The sequence below is a fragment of the Heterocephalus glaber genome, unplaced genomic scaffold, assembly GCF_053883595.1.
Source record: "Heterocephalus glaber isolate CG9 unplaced genomic scaffold, H.glaber_assembly_v1.0 deba00001564, whole genome shotgun sequence".
In the NCBI taxonomy this organism is placed as follows: domain Eukaryota; kingdom Metazoa; phylum Chordata; class Mammalia; order Rodentia; family Bathyergidae; genus Heterocephalus; species Heterocephalus glaber.
Window position 1 is genome coordinate 8,945,386 of NW_028258351.1, and position 14,179 is coordinate 8,959,564.

At 36.4% G+C, this 14,179-nt stretch overlaps 3 protein-coding genes across 12 annotated transcripts in view; 2 read left to right on the plus strand and 1 right to left on the minus strand.

Moving 5' to 3' along the window:
* Nf1 (neurofibromin 1) overlaps window positions 1-14,179 on the minus strand; it is a 285,217-nt gene that overhangs the window by 52,014 nt on the left and 219,024 nt on the right. The gene's annotated exons all lie outside the window — the stretch shown is intronic.
* Window positions 774-2,104, plus strand: Evi2a (ecotropic viral integration site 2A). Its single transcript, XM_004870676.3, has one exon. It carries the CDS (start codon window positions 789-791, stop codon window positions 1,527-1,529), a length of 741 nt encoding a protein of 246 aa, XP_004870733.2. The 5' UTR covers window positions 774-788; the 3' UTR covers window positions 1,530-2,104.
* Window positions 10,297-11,719, plus strand: Evi2b (ecotropic viral integration site 2B). Its single transcript, XM_004870678.4, has one exon. It carries the CDS (start codon window positions 10,297-10,299, stop codon window positions 11,656-11,658), a length of 1,362 nt encoding a protein of 453 aa, XP_004870735.1. The 3' UTR covers window positions 11,659-11,719.

A 14,179-nucleotide genomic window follows, 5' to 3' on the forward strand; every position in this document is an offset into this window, starting at 1 on the left:
TAAAAAGGCAACTTTTGTTGAAAATTTTTGAGATTATTCAGAAGAAATCCACTTCTTGTTATGCCACATTTTTTTAGGTTGAGAAAATAAGCATTCTCTTACATTTAGAAAGTCACATTAAGTTAGAAAAAATACAGGTGAAAATAGAAAACCACCAACATAAAACTGCTTTCACAAATGCTGGGAATATATTTTTAAGTAGTGTTTTACTCTGAGTGTTAAAACAACTCAGAAGAAAAAAGAACATCTCCAATTCCTATTTGAAGTTCCTTTTCTTTTGGTTTCTACCAAACTTTGCTGCCCTTCCTTAAAAAAAAAAAAAAAAAAAGAGCCTCTTGCATTTCTTTCATACAGGAAGCAAAATTTTCAAGGCCACATTCTCCTTAACTAAAAGATGTTAGCTGGAGGGTGGGGAGTTTCAGCAAGAACGATCTTTAAATGGTTTTCTTTTCTTTAAATAAGGAATCAAAAGAGTAAAAGCGGAAGTTTCTGACTCAAAGCTGAAGTCCAACACACTTGAATGGGAAAAAAAACATGTAAAGCCATGGTATTCAGTTTGAAATGATTAATAGATATTTGTAATGGTAATTTATAGCATCCAAAAGTACAACAGAAATTAAAATGTTTATGTGCAATCTAAGAGTAATAGAAAATAATTCATTAAGAAGGAACTCAATAGTGAATGTTAGGCATGAACTTGTAATTTACTTGTAACATCTCCATCATCTGCCTGTCTTTTAACTACAATTACCGTAACTATGAACCATTACTCTTTTACAGATTAACAAATGATATTACTGTTCCAACAGATTACCATTATGCTCATGGACAAGGGACACACAGGACATTACCTGCATCTTGCCTTTCTGATGACAACAGTTTTTTCTTTGTCTTCTGGAACAAAAGCAAACTATACACATCTGTGGGCTAACAATACTACTGCCTGGGATTCAGTTATTAAAAACAACACAGGCAGACACCAAACCGAAAACATTAACACAAGCCCTGTAACTCCTGAAGTGGATTATAAAGTTAATTCTACAAACATTCCTGAAATATCAATACCATCTCAGATCGTATCTTTAACTCCTAAATCTGAACAGGAGCTCTATACACCTTCTGTTGTCAGGAACAGTTCTCCAACAGCAGAAAGCATTGAACACACGAGCAAAAGTCACGGTGAAATTTTTAAGAAGGATGCCTGTGAGGAAAACAGCAACAACATGGCTATATTAATTTGCTTAATTATAATTGCAGTGCTCTTTCTTATCTGCATTCTTCTATTTCTATCAACTGTGGTTCTGGCAAACAAAGTCTCATCTCTCAGACGATCAAAACAAGCAGGCAAACGTCAGCCTAGAAGCAATGGTGACTTTCTGGCAAGCAGTGGGCTATGGCCTGCTGAATCAGACACTTGGAAAAGAGCAAAACAGCTCACAGGGCCCAATCTCATGATGCAATCTACTGGAGTGCTCACAGCTACAAGGGAAAGAAAAGATGAAGAAGGAACTGAAAAACGTACCAATTAACAGATATTTCAGAGAAGAAAAAATGCAAAGTAGTGATGAGAAAGGTTATGAGTATAAAAGGAAGTCGGTTTGGTATTTAATGCCAGAGTGCTGGTCAGATGATTTAGCATCAAAAGGGAGATATATGTCTGCTTAATTACTTAATTGTGTATTTCTGCTTGACACTGAATACTTTAAAAATACAACCAAGCATTTGGGGAAATTCTTAAAACTAAGTTGAGGAAACTAAGTAAAAGCAATAGCAAGGGTTAAACCTTCCCTATTCAACAACAATAGTTAGACGATCTTTGCCTGAAAGTAAATGAACTTTGAAGAGTCTTAGTATATGTCCTTAGAGACAAGTACATGCTTCAATATCAAACAGAAGTCAAATTCCTAATGTGTTAAGTCAAGCTGCATAATTTAACAGTACCTTCTTTGTTGGATACGGCAGAATCCATACCAGCTCATGTATCAATGCAGCTAATTTTAGGCTACATGTGTTCAATTTACATATGGCACACATGAGAAAGTGCTTTTCTACTATAAATATTAAAACTTAACTTTGTATAATAAATCAAAACTCATTAGATAAACCTGTGACTATATATATGTGCATTCACTTTATTGTCTTAGAAAACACTGTAAAGATCAATAAGATCCAATACAAGTAAAATAGATGAGATTTACAGCCATACCAGAAGGCTAAGTTTAAATGCAAAGTATGTTTTACTATTTAAGAGTAACATTTACCTTTTTTCATAATTTGGGGCTTTTTAAATGATTTGTTTTTATTTTTTGAAGTAGGGAGTCTTAATAGGTTGCCTAGGGTGGACTTGAACTCATGATCTTCCTGTTTCAGCTTCCTGAGTAGCTGGGACTAACTATAAGAGTGAGCCATTGCAGTCTGCTCATCTTTTGTAAAAATACTGCATATTGGAGCACTGATAACAAATAACTTAAGGCTGGTTAGTATTTGGACTTCAAGGATGCCAAGTGCCTTAATTACCAATTTTATTCTTTACTATCCACTGTGACATGAGCAAAGGAGAGGCAGGCGTGTGTGTGTGTGTGTGTGTGTGTGTGTGTGTGTGCGCGTGTGCATTTAAGTGTTTGTTCAAGTATGGAAAACAGGATCCTTCAGGTAATTCCCTAACCTTTTAAGAAACTGACTTCAAGTAAAATGAGTTACATTCAAGTCAAGATCTTCAATTAAGTATATTACAAAAATTGGTTTGAAGCTGGATGTGGTGGTGCACACCTGTAATCTCAGCACTTGGGAGGATGAGACAGGAGGATTGTTGAGAATTTGAGACCAGCCTGGGCTACACAGTGAGTTCATAGTGCAGCCTGGACTACAAAACAAGACCCTGCCTGGCCCCCAAATTGCTTTGAGACACTTTCCAAATATCTACTGAAATAGGGAGGGCACCCTAATTAAAGTCTTAAGTTTCATCTAAAAAAAAATCTTATCTCTTAATAAGAATTTATTCTGTGCAACATGCTAGTAATTTAAAAAAAGACCATGACTATAATCTTACTATCCCTTCTTGATTAGTGGTTCTCACCCTGGCTGCATATCAAAAATTATATGAAGAAATTTTTAAAATCACCAATGTTTAATTCCCATGCACTCCTGATTCCAATTAGAATGGGGTGAGTCCTAGGGACTGTAATTTTTATATAATTTCCTAACGGTACTGCTTTTGGCCATCAAATTCAGTTTTACATATTCCATGACTCCAAACATCTAGGTTGCATCTTAAAATGTCTGTTGGGGGGAACAATGTTATTATCAAATTGTAAAAATATATATATTCCCTAAACAACAAATCATATCATATTATTCCAGATGAAGCTAAATGTCAACAAAGTAAAAAGGAAAGCATGAGAATACTCATGGCAATCCTGGTAGTATCAGGTTATCTTGAGGAATAAAATGGCCCAGATTAGGAAAGACTCTGGGCAGTGTTCCCATTTTAAGTAAATTAAAAATGTGGGAGTGTGTACCAGAACACAGTGGTAAGCTTTCCTTGAATCAAGTGTCATAAATAAATACTTGTCAGAAGACACTAAAATAAAATAGTATATTTGTAAAAATAAGAAATTAACCAGGAAACTACTTTCATATTCAACATACTGGTCAAACATTTTCTTACCAGAGAGCTTTTGTTTTTTTTTGGTTTTTTGGGTTTTTTTTTTTTTGTACACGGGGATTGAACTTGGGACCTTGTGCTTGTGAGGCAGGCGCCGGAACCACTGAGCTAAATCCCCGGCCCACCAGAGAGCTTTTTATGTGCTGTTCCAGGGATATTTAATTTCATTATCCATTATATTGGGTATTAACACATCCTCAGAATAACATCCAATGATAGTTCACAAACTAACAGAAGTGGTTCCTTTCCAAACTTGACAGGTATTTAAAGATGATGATAAATCTCTGATTTCAAAATTTTAAGTTATTTTTGAATAAAACTACTTATGTTCTATTTCCTGGTATTATGTTTTACTTTAGGGATTTAAAAACAGTGAATCGGGCCGGGGATTTAGCTCAGTGGTTTTGCTGCCTGCTGTGCAAGTGCAAGGACCTGAGTTCGATCCCCGGTACCAAATAAATAAATAAATAAAAACAGTCAATCAAAAACTTTGTAACATTTTGATTTTATCTGCTATTTTTTTTGTATCAAGTTTTAAATACCTTGAAGTTAAGAACTGGGTCATAATAATCTGTGTTCCTCTGCAGTGACCAGGGGAAAGGAGCACATGAATTGATATTTATGTTATCTACTATAACTTGTACTATGCAAGGCACTTCATATTTGTTTAATCCAATATTATACTTATAAATTAGGAGTTACAATCTCCATTTTTTTTCAACAGGTAAGGTGACTTGCCACACTTGCGTGTGGTGGCACACGGCTATAATCCTAGCACTCAGGAGGCTGAGGCAGGAGGATCACTGTGAGTTTGAGGCCAGCCTTGGCTATATAGTGATATCCTGACTCAAAAAAAAAAAAAAAACCAAACAAACTTTTACTCAGACTCATATTCTTTTCAATATATTTTGCTTAATTTCTTATTTAGAAAAGTATTAGGGGACAGGAGTGTAGCTCCGTGATACAGCAGTTGCCCAGCATTCACAAACTCTGAGTTTAATCCTGAGCACACACAAAAAAAAGAAGAAAGTATTTGGTGAAAATAAGTTAACTATGCCTTTACCTGGGCTTTTGAAATCTCTCTTTTTTTTTTTTGGTACCAGGGATCGAACTCGGACCTTCCACTTGCAAGGCAGGTGGCGGTACCACTGAGCTAAATGCCCAGCCCTTACCTGGGCTTTTGAATGAGGAAGAAACCTAAACATTTACTGGTTACCTGCCCATGTATGAGGCATTTATAGATATCTTATTTAATACTCATAATAATCTCATAAAGGAAATATTCCTTCAGAGAAGGAAATGGTGACTCAGAAGTTCAACAACTTGCCTAAGGTCATACAAGTAAACAGAACACAAAATTTATTTCTAAAAATAAGAAATCTCAGTGGGGTATGGTGGTATATGCTTGTAATTCCAGCCTTCTGGGAAGCTTGCAAGTTCAAGCCTAGCCTGGGTAATTTCGTGTCTTTCGGTGGCTCTGTCTCAAAATTAAAAATAAAAAGAGAGCTCAGGATGTATCTTAGCGTGAAGGTGGTGGGTGAGTGGGTGAGTCTCACTATGGGTAGTAACCAAATGGTGGTAGCTTTTCCTTTAAATACATAATTTCTTCTTCAGGGCTCCAGTCTAAATATTTAAATTACATAATCACAGTACTAGAGGGTCTCCGAAGTTTACTTACAAATATTAATTCAAAGCATTCAAATAATATACACTGTATTTCAAAATAAGTTCTGTTAAAGTAGTACATTTCTTAGTCATCTTGTGGCATATTGCACTTCCGGCAACAGCTACTGATAAACTTCCTCTGTGCTACAGAAACCATTTCAGTGTGCTAGAGGACCATTTTTAATCTGAATTGAACCACCCCTTTTGCTTTCTTAGCCAAATCACCAATATGTCCTGTTAGAACAAGAATTTAGCATTCTGCGAAAGAAAGTAACAGGTAAGAAAATTTTTCCACAGGACATCTGGTTTAATTTTTGCTTTATATAAAATTTATTTTGAAGAGTAAGGCATCATTACTGTTTTAAACTTAAACTCAATTCCTCACAGTTTAAAGATGTATATAATGGGTTTTTATGGTTTTACTATATGGAATTAAAAAAAATTTAATGTTGAGCTTGCCTCAGAGAAAGATTTTAATCTAGGTTTTTATATGCCTTTTGAAATTTATTCAATCAAAATGTTTGTTTAGTTTTGTATCTGCCATGGCAGATAAAGCTAAGGGTTTTAGATATGAAACTATATTCCATGGGCTATGACTCAATTTAAAACTTCTATTTCTTTAAAAAAAATGTATCAGGGCATCATTTATTTATTTTCTGGTACCGGGGATCAAACTCAGGTCCCTGCGCTTGCACAGTAGGCAGTGAAACCACTGCGCTAAATCCCCGGTCTTAAAACTTCTATTAACTGTTAAAATTTTTAAGGGCCGGGAATGTACCACAGTGGTAGAAAACTTGTCCATCATGCATGAGACCCTGGGTTCCATCCCTCACGTGGGGAAAAAAATCCTAATTTTATTTTATTTATTATTATTACTTTTTGGTACCAGGGATCGAACTCGGGACCTTGAGCTTGTGAGGCAGGTGGAGGCTAATTTTATTTTTTTTATTTTTTATTTAAAAATTTTTTTTGGTACTGGGGATCGAACTCGGGACCTTGTGCTTGCAAGGCAGGCGCCGGAACCACTGAGCTAAATCCCCGGCCCTAATTTTATTTTTTAAACCTCCTTCAGCTTCCATGGGAAGAATGGTCACTTTCACCTTAACTTAAAAAAAATTAGACGTGGTACTCAATCATCATTGTTGTATATTTGCTTGATTGACTGAGACAGGGTCTTGCTATGTAGTTCAGGCTGGCCTTGAACTTATGGCAATCCTCCTGCCCTCAGCCTCTCAAGTGCTAGGATTACAGGCATGCACTACCACGCCTGGCTACTGTGTATTTTTTATACAAATACAATTTCATATTTAATAATGTCATGAAACTATTACAGTTCATTTTATTTTTTACAGCTCATTTTAAAAGCTTCCTAAGACAAAAATGTTATGATAGAATACATACATATATTCACATCATGTACATGTTTATACCATATATTCTTCTCTGAGCCTTCAGCAGAGTGTATGATACAGGAAAAACACCTACAGAATAAACAACAGATAACTGTTCATGTACATAGAAGATGCTTACTGTAAGAAAACTGGGCAATTACAAAGTGAGTTTGTCTTCTAAATAAAAAGTTTGCTGGGTATGTGGTACACACCAGTAGCTGGGAGGCTGAGGCAGGAGAATCACTGCAAGGTCTAGGCCAGCCTGGCCTACACAGTGAGTTCAAGGACAGCCTGAACTACTCTTTTCTGCACTATTTTGAATTGCTGTGGTAAGATTCTAACAGATTCTAGTATTTTGATGTAGCATATTCTAAGAGGGTAAACAGCTAACTGAAGAGTGGGACAAAGGAGTAGGATAGGTACAAAATGTAATTTGGTTTTAACATTTCTTTAACCCTTAAAAGGCAAGTGAAAATCTCACACTGATGTTTCTATGAACTTCCTATTGACATAAGAGGATATGAATCTATCATAATTCATCTTACAAATTAAACTCGGTTTAAATTTAGGTTCCTGCTTGAGCTCCTTCCTCCTCTACTGCCTTTTTCAGCTAACTAAAAGAAGGAACTATATGGTTTCTTTATTTTAAGCAAAGTCACAAAAGAGGAAACATTTTTGGCTATAGACATAACATGGCCTGTATCTTTTGTTACCTTGGAAAGTTCCTTCAAAAAACATTTAAAAAATAAAATACTGAATAGCATTTTCTAACAAAGCCTATTTTTTTGTTATCTATAAAAATAGGTTGAAAATGCACAGACGATTCAAAACCCTCTCTGTATCTATGCCATAAGTTTCAAATTTTTCCCTTTTAAATATCTTGAAAAATAAAAAAACAGAATTTACTTAGATTTTACCTTCTCTGCTTATCTTCTAGTAAAATTCTTGTTTCAATTTGTTTATTTGTAAATCGAGGAGCCATTCCTCATAGAACTAGTTAAAGGTCAAATTAAATAAAGTACATAAAGCACCTGGGAAAGTACAACACATAGTATGTTCTAGATAAATATTATTCTTTATTTCTTTCTGCCTTTTTCAAAATTCTTTATAATCTTGTTTGAGGGGATGGGAATAACAAAAAGAAAATGTGAAAAGCTAAGCAATAAAACAATTATTTAAGAGATTAGAAGTATGAGTGAGGTACATATATGAAGAATTATCTACAGAACCATACATAAAGACTAGGAATTATGAAGAGTCAGTGAATTGCTGATCTCTTCAGGCTATGGTCTGTCACAGAGAACATGGTTTAAGATGGGAAATTTAAACTGAAGCCTGCAAGATGAAGACAGGTTCATATATACAAGCAGAAGAGGGAAGAAGATAGATTTAGGGGGGGAAAACACCCTCAGAGGGTAAAAAATGGCAAAATTAAAAGTGTCTGTTTAGGGAGAAAAGTTTTTGTTGAGAAATCTTGCAAGGAAGAAAACTAAGTTGAGGTTTTACCTGGACAGTAATGGGGAGACCTCGAACAAAGGACTACTAAAACCAGACCTTGCATGCTTTTAAGAGTAATTCATCAGCAGTGAGCAGTCCAAAGGAGAACTAAGTATTAAAGAGAAGTACAAAGGAAGAGACAAAACAAGGAAAAAATTTTTCTTCTACTGAAATAGGGCCATTTATCATCACTGTTCTACTAGATGGAAAGGGAAAAGCAAAGAAAACTACTTAAATAAGATGAAAAGTCTATTTATTTAAAAAACTTATTATACCTTGAAATGGAGCATCAAATCCCTCTTAGGTTAGGCTATGAATCATAGAGAAACTGGTTTCTTATCATGTACACAAGGATCTAACACCCTGATGACATGCAAAATAAGTGTATTTCACTCAGCGTTACATGGTTTTTTTTAGTATAACTCCTCACTTTAGAGATAAGGCAGGTAAGAACAGGAGAGATTTAAGTGACTGGTTCTCATGGTTAGGCAGGCACTTAGGTGGTACAGGTATAAGTAAAATGTGGAACTTAACTCTTCAAAATTTATCATCTGTTATAGCCTATGAAAGTCCCTACATGCTACACTTACAAATGTGGCCCCTTTTTCTGTGCCTGTATGTTCTTCCTGGTTAGAATATTTATTTGCTTAATTAGTTCTAACAAACCTTTTAAGATTTAGTTCCAGTTTTACTTCTCTGGCTATCCTCCCCTGAAGCTCTCCTAGGCTAGATTAGTTCTGGGCACCTCCTGAATATCCTTTCGAGGAAAAATACCAAATTAATATCATTATTTTTTAACCTGTTTATTTCTGCCACAAGAATCTAGAATACCTGAAGCCACCAACCAACCTATCTTTCCCTTCTTCCTACTTCCACTTTTTAAAATATCCTAAACCTAGAACAGAGCCTGACACAAAGATGGTGCTCATCGATACATGAATGAAAGTAGCTGCAGGCTTACTCAGCCAGCTGGCTAAGGCTGACTTCACCAGATTCAGAGGTCACACTCTATGATTCTGAGCCTAGGACTGAAGTGGGTCTCATTACAAATATGGGACCACTGAGGTAATGACAGAGTACTGGACACCATGAACGGTGCAAGGGTTAGGGACACTACACTCTACATACGAATCTTGCTAAAACTAATAGAAAAAGAAAGTTTGCTAGAGGAGTGAGTGTGTGTGTGTGTGTGTGTGTGTGTGTGTGTGTGTCAAATTTTATACTCAGGGCCCTCCCATTGAGGCACATCTCCAACATTTTTTTAAAATTTTGAGACAGGGTCTCACTAAGTCACCAAATTTCCCAGGCTGGACTCGAATTTGTGACTGCTGGGAATCAGTCTTGTGGTAAAGATGAATTCCATCTTAAATATGTTGAATTTGCTGATAGTGGGATATATACACAGACTGTCCACCAAAAAATCTACAAATGGAATTAGAACAGATAAATTTGGGCTGGATGTACAGGTTTGGGAGTAATGGCATAAAGGTGAGAATCGAAATTTTATAGAATTAGGAATGAGAGATAAGGGAGCCAATTAAACATTAAGTATTATTATGTAGGAGGCAAGGAAAAGGGAGCTAGTGAAAGTGACATGAAAGGAAGACTATATTATAAACAGCTACTCAACAGTGAAGGAACAGTCAATAGTGTCAAATGTTGAAGGAAAACAAAGGAGAAGTAAAGACAATTGAATTAAGGTAACAGATGGTCCCTGGTATTCTTCAAAGCAGCAAAGTAAATGCATTTCTAGTACTATAGAGTGAAAAAAGTAAAGAGCACATGGACTCAGCATACTGAGCCTATGCATTTGACAAGTATGATGTGAGATGAGTAATGTAAGGAAGCTGGGGGCTGAGGATTGCATGGCCAACTACCACATGATGAGTTGCGGTATATTCAAGAGTTGTTCATATTGGGCCTATAGTGTGTCAAGCGTAATTGGGAATAAATACTAATCAGGCAACTACCTGTTTTATGCCAGACATTGTAATAAAAAGTCAAATGTAACTAGATAGCAAATGACTTGTCTTTCTTTCTTTTATTATAAAACCACTGGTAAGGAGGAAACATTCTGAAATGGATCCCAAATATTTCATCTTAATTTTGTTTTTTGGATACCCAAACAATACCTTTTTCTCAAACACAGAAACAATTACAACAGAAAAGCCACAGTCTACTTTATTTACATCGTCAATGTCATATGTCTCAGCTAATTCTCAAAACACAACAGGGAATACTTTGGGTCAACCAACACAATTGGATAACATTTCTCCTGGACAGCTAACGTCACCTGCCAAGACTGCTGGACAATCAACACCAACTATTTCTGTCTCTTCTAGAAAATCAGTAGCTCACACTTCTGCTAGGTCACTTGCCTATAATATCACCAGACAACTAATACCAATGGTCAACACCTCCTTCCCAGTGACAGCATCGCCTGCATTCACTTCCACCAGAGAGCTACCATCTTCTGCCTACACTTCCACCAGACAACCACCAACACCATTTGTCTACCCTCCTACTCAACAATCATCATCACCTGTTCATACTTCTTCTGGAAAACCAGTACTACCAACTGTTGGTAATCTATCCATGTGGCCAATATCAACGGTCAAAAACTTACCTAGGAATACACCAGGATTTATTTTAGAAACTACCAATGACAAAGAAGTTATTAAAAAAACAGATTACAGTTCAACAGCTGCCATATTAGTTGGTACAGTTCTGACTTTTATGTTGGTAGCTATAATCATGATTGTACTATGGAAGTGCTTGAGAAAACCAGTTTTAAATGATCATAATTGGGCAGGCAGGTCTCCATTTGCTGATGGAGAAACCCCTGACATATGTATGGATAACATCAGAGAAAATGAACTTTCCACAAAACGTACATCTATTGTTTCACTTATGACTTGGAAACCAAACAAAAGCACACTTTTAGCAGATGACTTAGAAATTAAGTTGTTTGAATCAAATGAAAACATTGAAGATGCCAACAACCCCAAAACAGAGAAAATAAAACATCAAGTAAATGGTACATCAGAGATCAGTGCTGATGGGTCAACAATTGGTACTGCTGTTTCTTCTTTGGATGATACAGATCTGCCTCTGCCACCTCCTCTTTTTGATTTGGAAGGACAGGACAGTAACCAATCTGACAAACCCACGATGATAATTCTATCTCCTCTTCCAAATGATTCTACCAATCTCCAACCATCTCTGGAAGGTCTAAATCAAGCCTGTGAAGATCCTAATTCTGACATCGAACAGTCATTTCCACTGCCCCCTGAGTCATTTAACTTGCCCCCACCACAAGTAGATTTTGTAAAAACTCAAGAAGATTCCAACGAGATTCAGTGTCAGGAGTTCTCTATTCCTCTTGACTCTGATCAAGATCTTAACACATCCCTGCCACCACCACCTGCAGAACTGTTATAAATATTACAACTTGCTTTTTAGCCAAACTTTCATCCTTAAATGTCTCCTTTTTTCTTCATGTAATAAAGTACATAAAATGATAAATGGCAGCCAACTTTGATTTTTATTCAGAAACCATCTGAAATCTGCTTAAAGCTCATGTGTATAAGAGGGATTTAAAAAAATTATATTAACAGTGATGTATTTACTAGCTATAGTGCCCATCTTTCAAGTATAGTATATTTTACATGTGTAGATGGTATATATGTCATTAACTTAACCTTTTTGGAAACAAGCGATCTATATATACTTATTACCCAATAGATTTTTCTGTGAAATGCTGTGTATACACTTATTCTGAATACATAAAATAGTATTTTTCCATTTCAGAGTGTGGGGTGGCAAGGAAAAGAGATTAAATGCATACTCCCAAGTTTCAAGTTAATACTGCAAGTGTTAAATATTCCAAATTTATGGGGATGAGATTAAAATGCATGTTAAAAGAGGGAGAAATTTTTCTCTTTTGTCTCACTGCCAATAGTAAGACAAACATTAAAACATCAAACTGGAGGGCTTGTTTAGAAACACCGTGAAAAAAATATGAACATGTTCAATAAAATGCAGACATTTTCCTATTAAATTGGGAGGGAATAAATTTTAAAGCTAGCCTATTTTAAAAGTTTCTTCTTTATATGTCTTAAATACCCAAACAAAGTAAGTCTTATAGAAGGAAGGGAGGAATAGAGGGAGGGATACACTTTGTAAATATACGTTTAAACTCGTTTTAAACCACGTTTTATTTATTTATTTATTTATTTATTTTTTTGGTACAGGGGATCGAACTCGGGTCCTTGCGCTTGCAAGGCAGGCGGCGGAACCACTGAGCTAAATCCCTGGCCCCTTAAACCACGTTTTAAAAAAAATGTAGAATTTTATCTTTCATCCACTACTGATAAATTTGAAATACGAGAGTAGAGCTGGGCCTAATCTTGCTCAAAGTGGAGGTGGAGAGTGGTCACATTAGACACAGACCTTAGCCTGTGACAACAGACGTGTTTCTTTGCCTAAGAAACACATTTTCCCTTCTTATCTCCACCTTAGCTCCAGGGAAAGAGTCACTTAGAATGAAACATCATAGCTTTATTGGTAGCTGAGCCTTGGAGAACCTCTCATAGTTCTGGAGTTTTCAGAAAAGAATATAAATATAGTAGCAATAGTGCTCAAGAAACTGACAAAGCCCCGCCTATAATAAAAACCAGAGGCCTTTGGATGTTGAAATTTTAGACACAATGCTTGCCCTTCAATCTTCAAAGTCATCCCTTATTGACCATTAGTGCTTTTTATCTGCAGGAGCACTTCCTTGAGCTACTTACTTTTCCTGACTAAGCATGATGTTTATCACGTTACATTGGCTCTCTTCTGCCTTCACAATAAAAATGTTTCTCTCATGTGCTTTTCAAAATTAGCATTTTTTGGTGGTCCTGAAGATTAAAGCCAGGGCCTCCCACATGGTGGACAAGCACCCCACCACTGAGCTAAATCCCTAGCCCTTTATTTATTTTTGAGATAGAATCTTGTCAAATCACCCAGGCTGGCCTTGAATTTGAAATCCTCCTACCTCTGGGATTACAGGCATGCACCACCATGCCTGGCTCAAATTTATCATTTTTGGGGTTTTGTTTTGTTTTTTGAGATGATCTCACTATGTAGGTCTGGCTGGCCTTGAACTCACTAGGTAGCCCAGGCTGGTTTCACACTTGTGGAGATCCTGCCTCAGCCTCCCAAGTGCTGGGGTTACAGGTATATGCCATCATTCCTGGCTTCAACTATCTCCCCACTTCCCCTGTACCAGGAATTGAATTTAGTACCTTGAGCTTGCCAGGCAGGTGCAGCACCACTCAGCTAAATCCCCGGCCCCAGTCCTGGCTTCAAATTTAGCACTTTAAGGCTAATTTACCCAGCAGCAATCAGGAGTTTGAGGATTTTTCATTATTCTTTTAAATTTTAAGTATTTTAGTTAGGGTAAATGATAAACAACACTTTTATATTTGGTCACATCTTTGACATGCCTTGAAGAGTTCTAATGCTTCCCATTTCACATATAAAATAGTTACCTAAAGGGCTCTTTTCACAGTTTTTGCTCTTTTATTGCCACTTTCTTTCCTGAAACCTTCAAAGACTGGTATTGGGAAACACAGAGAAACACAGACTTTCTCAGATAAAACAGCAGCTAATGACTTGGTTATAGTCTGGTCCTAGATTTTCAAACTCTACATGAAGTTTTCTTCCTTCTGTTCTTTGTACAACAGAAGAACAGACTTGATCGCACCTGGGGTTTTTTTGTGTTTGTTTTTTGCTTTTTACGTAAAGTTTTTGCCTGGGAAGCCTACTTCACAATGACTACACATAATTTTTCCCTACTGAGGTCAGTGGAAACTGAGCAGCCAAATGATGGCAATCCCTGCTTAATCAGTGCGAAGAAATGGAAGCTAATGAAGGAAATATTGGAGAAGAAAGTGCTGGATCAAGCCAGGCACAGTGA

What these genes read in the sequence shown, in the direction of transcription:
- Evi2a (XM_004870676.3), top strand. Translation starts at nt 789, where the DNA reads ATGATATTACTGTTCCAACAGATTACCATTATGCTCATGGACAAGGGA.
- Evi2b (XM_004870678.4), top strand. Translation starts at nt 10,297, where the DNA reads ATGGATCCCAAATATTTCATCTTAATTTTGTTTTTTGGATACCCAAAC.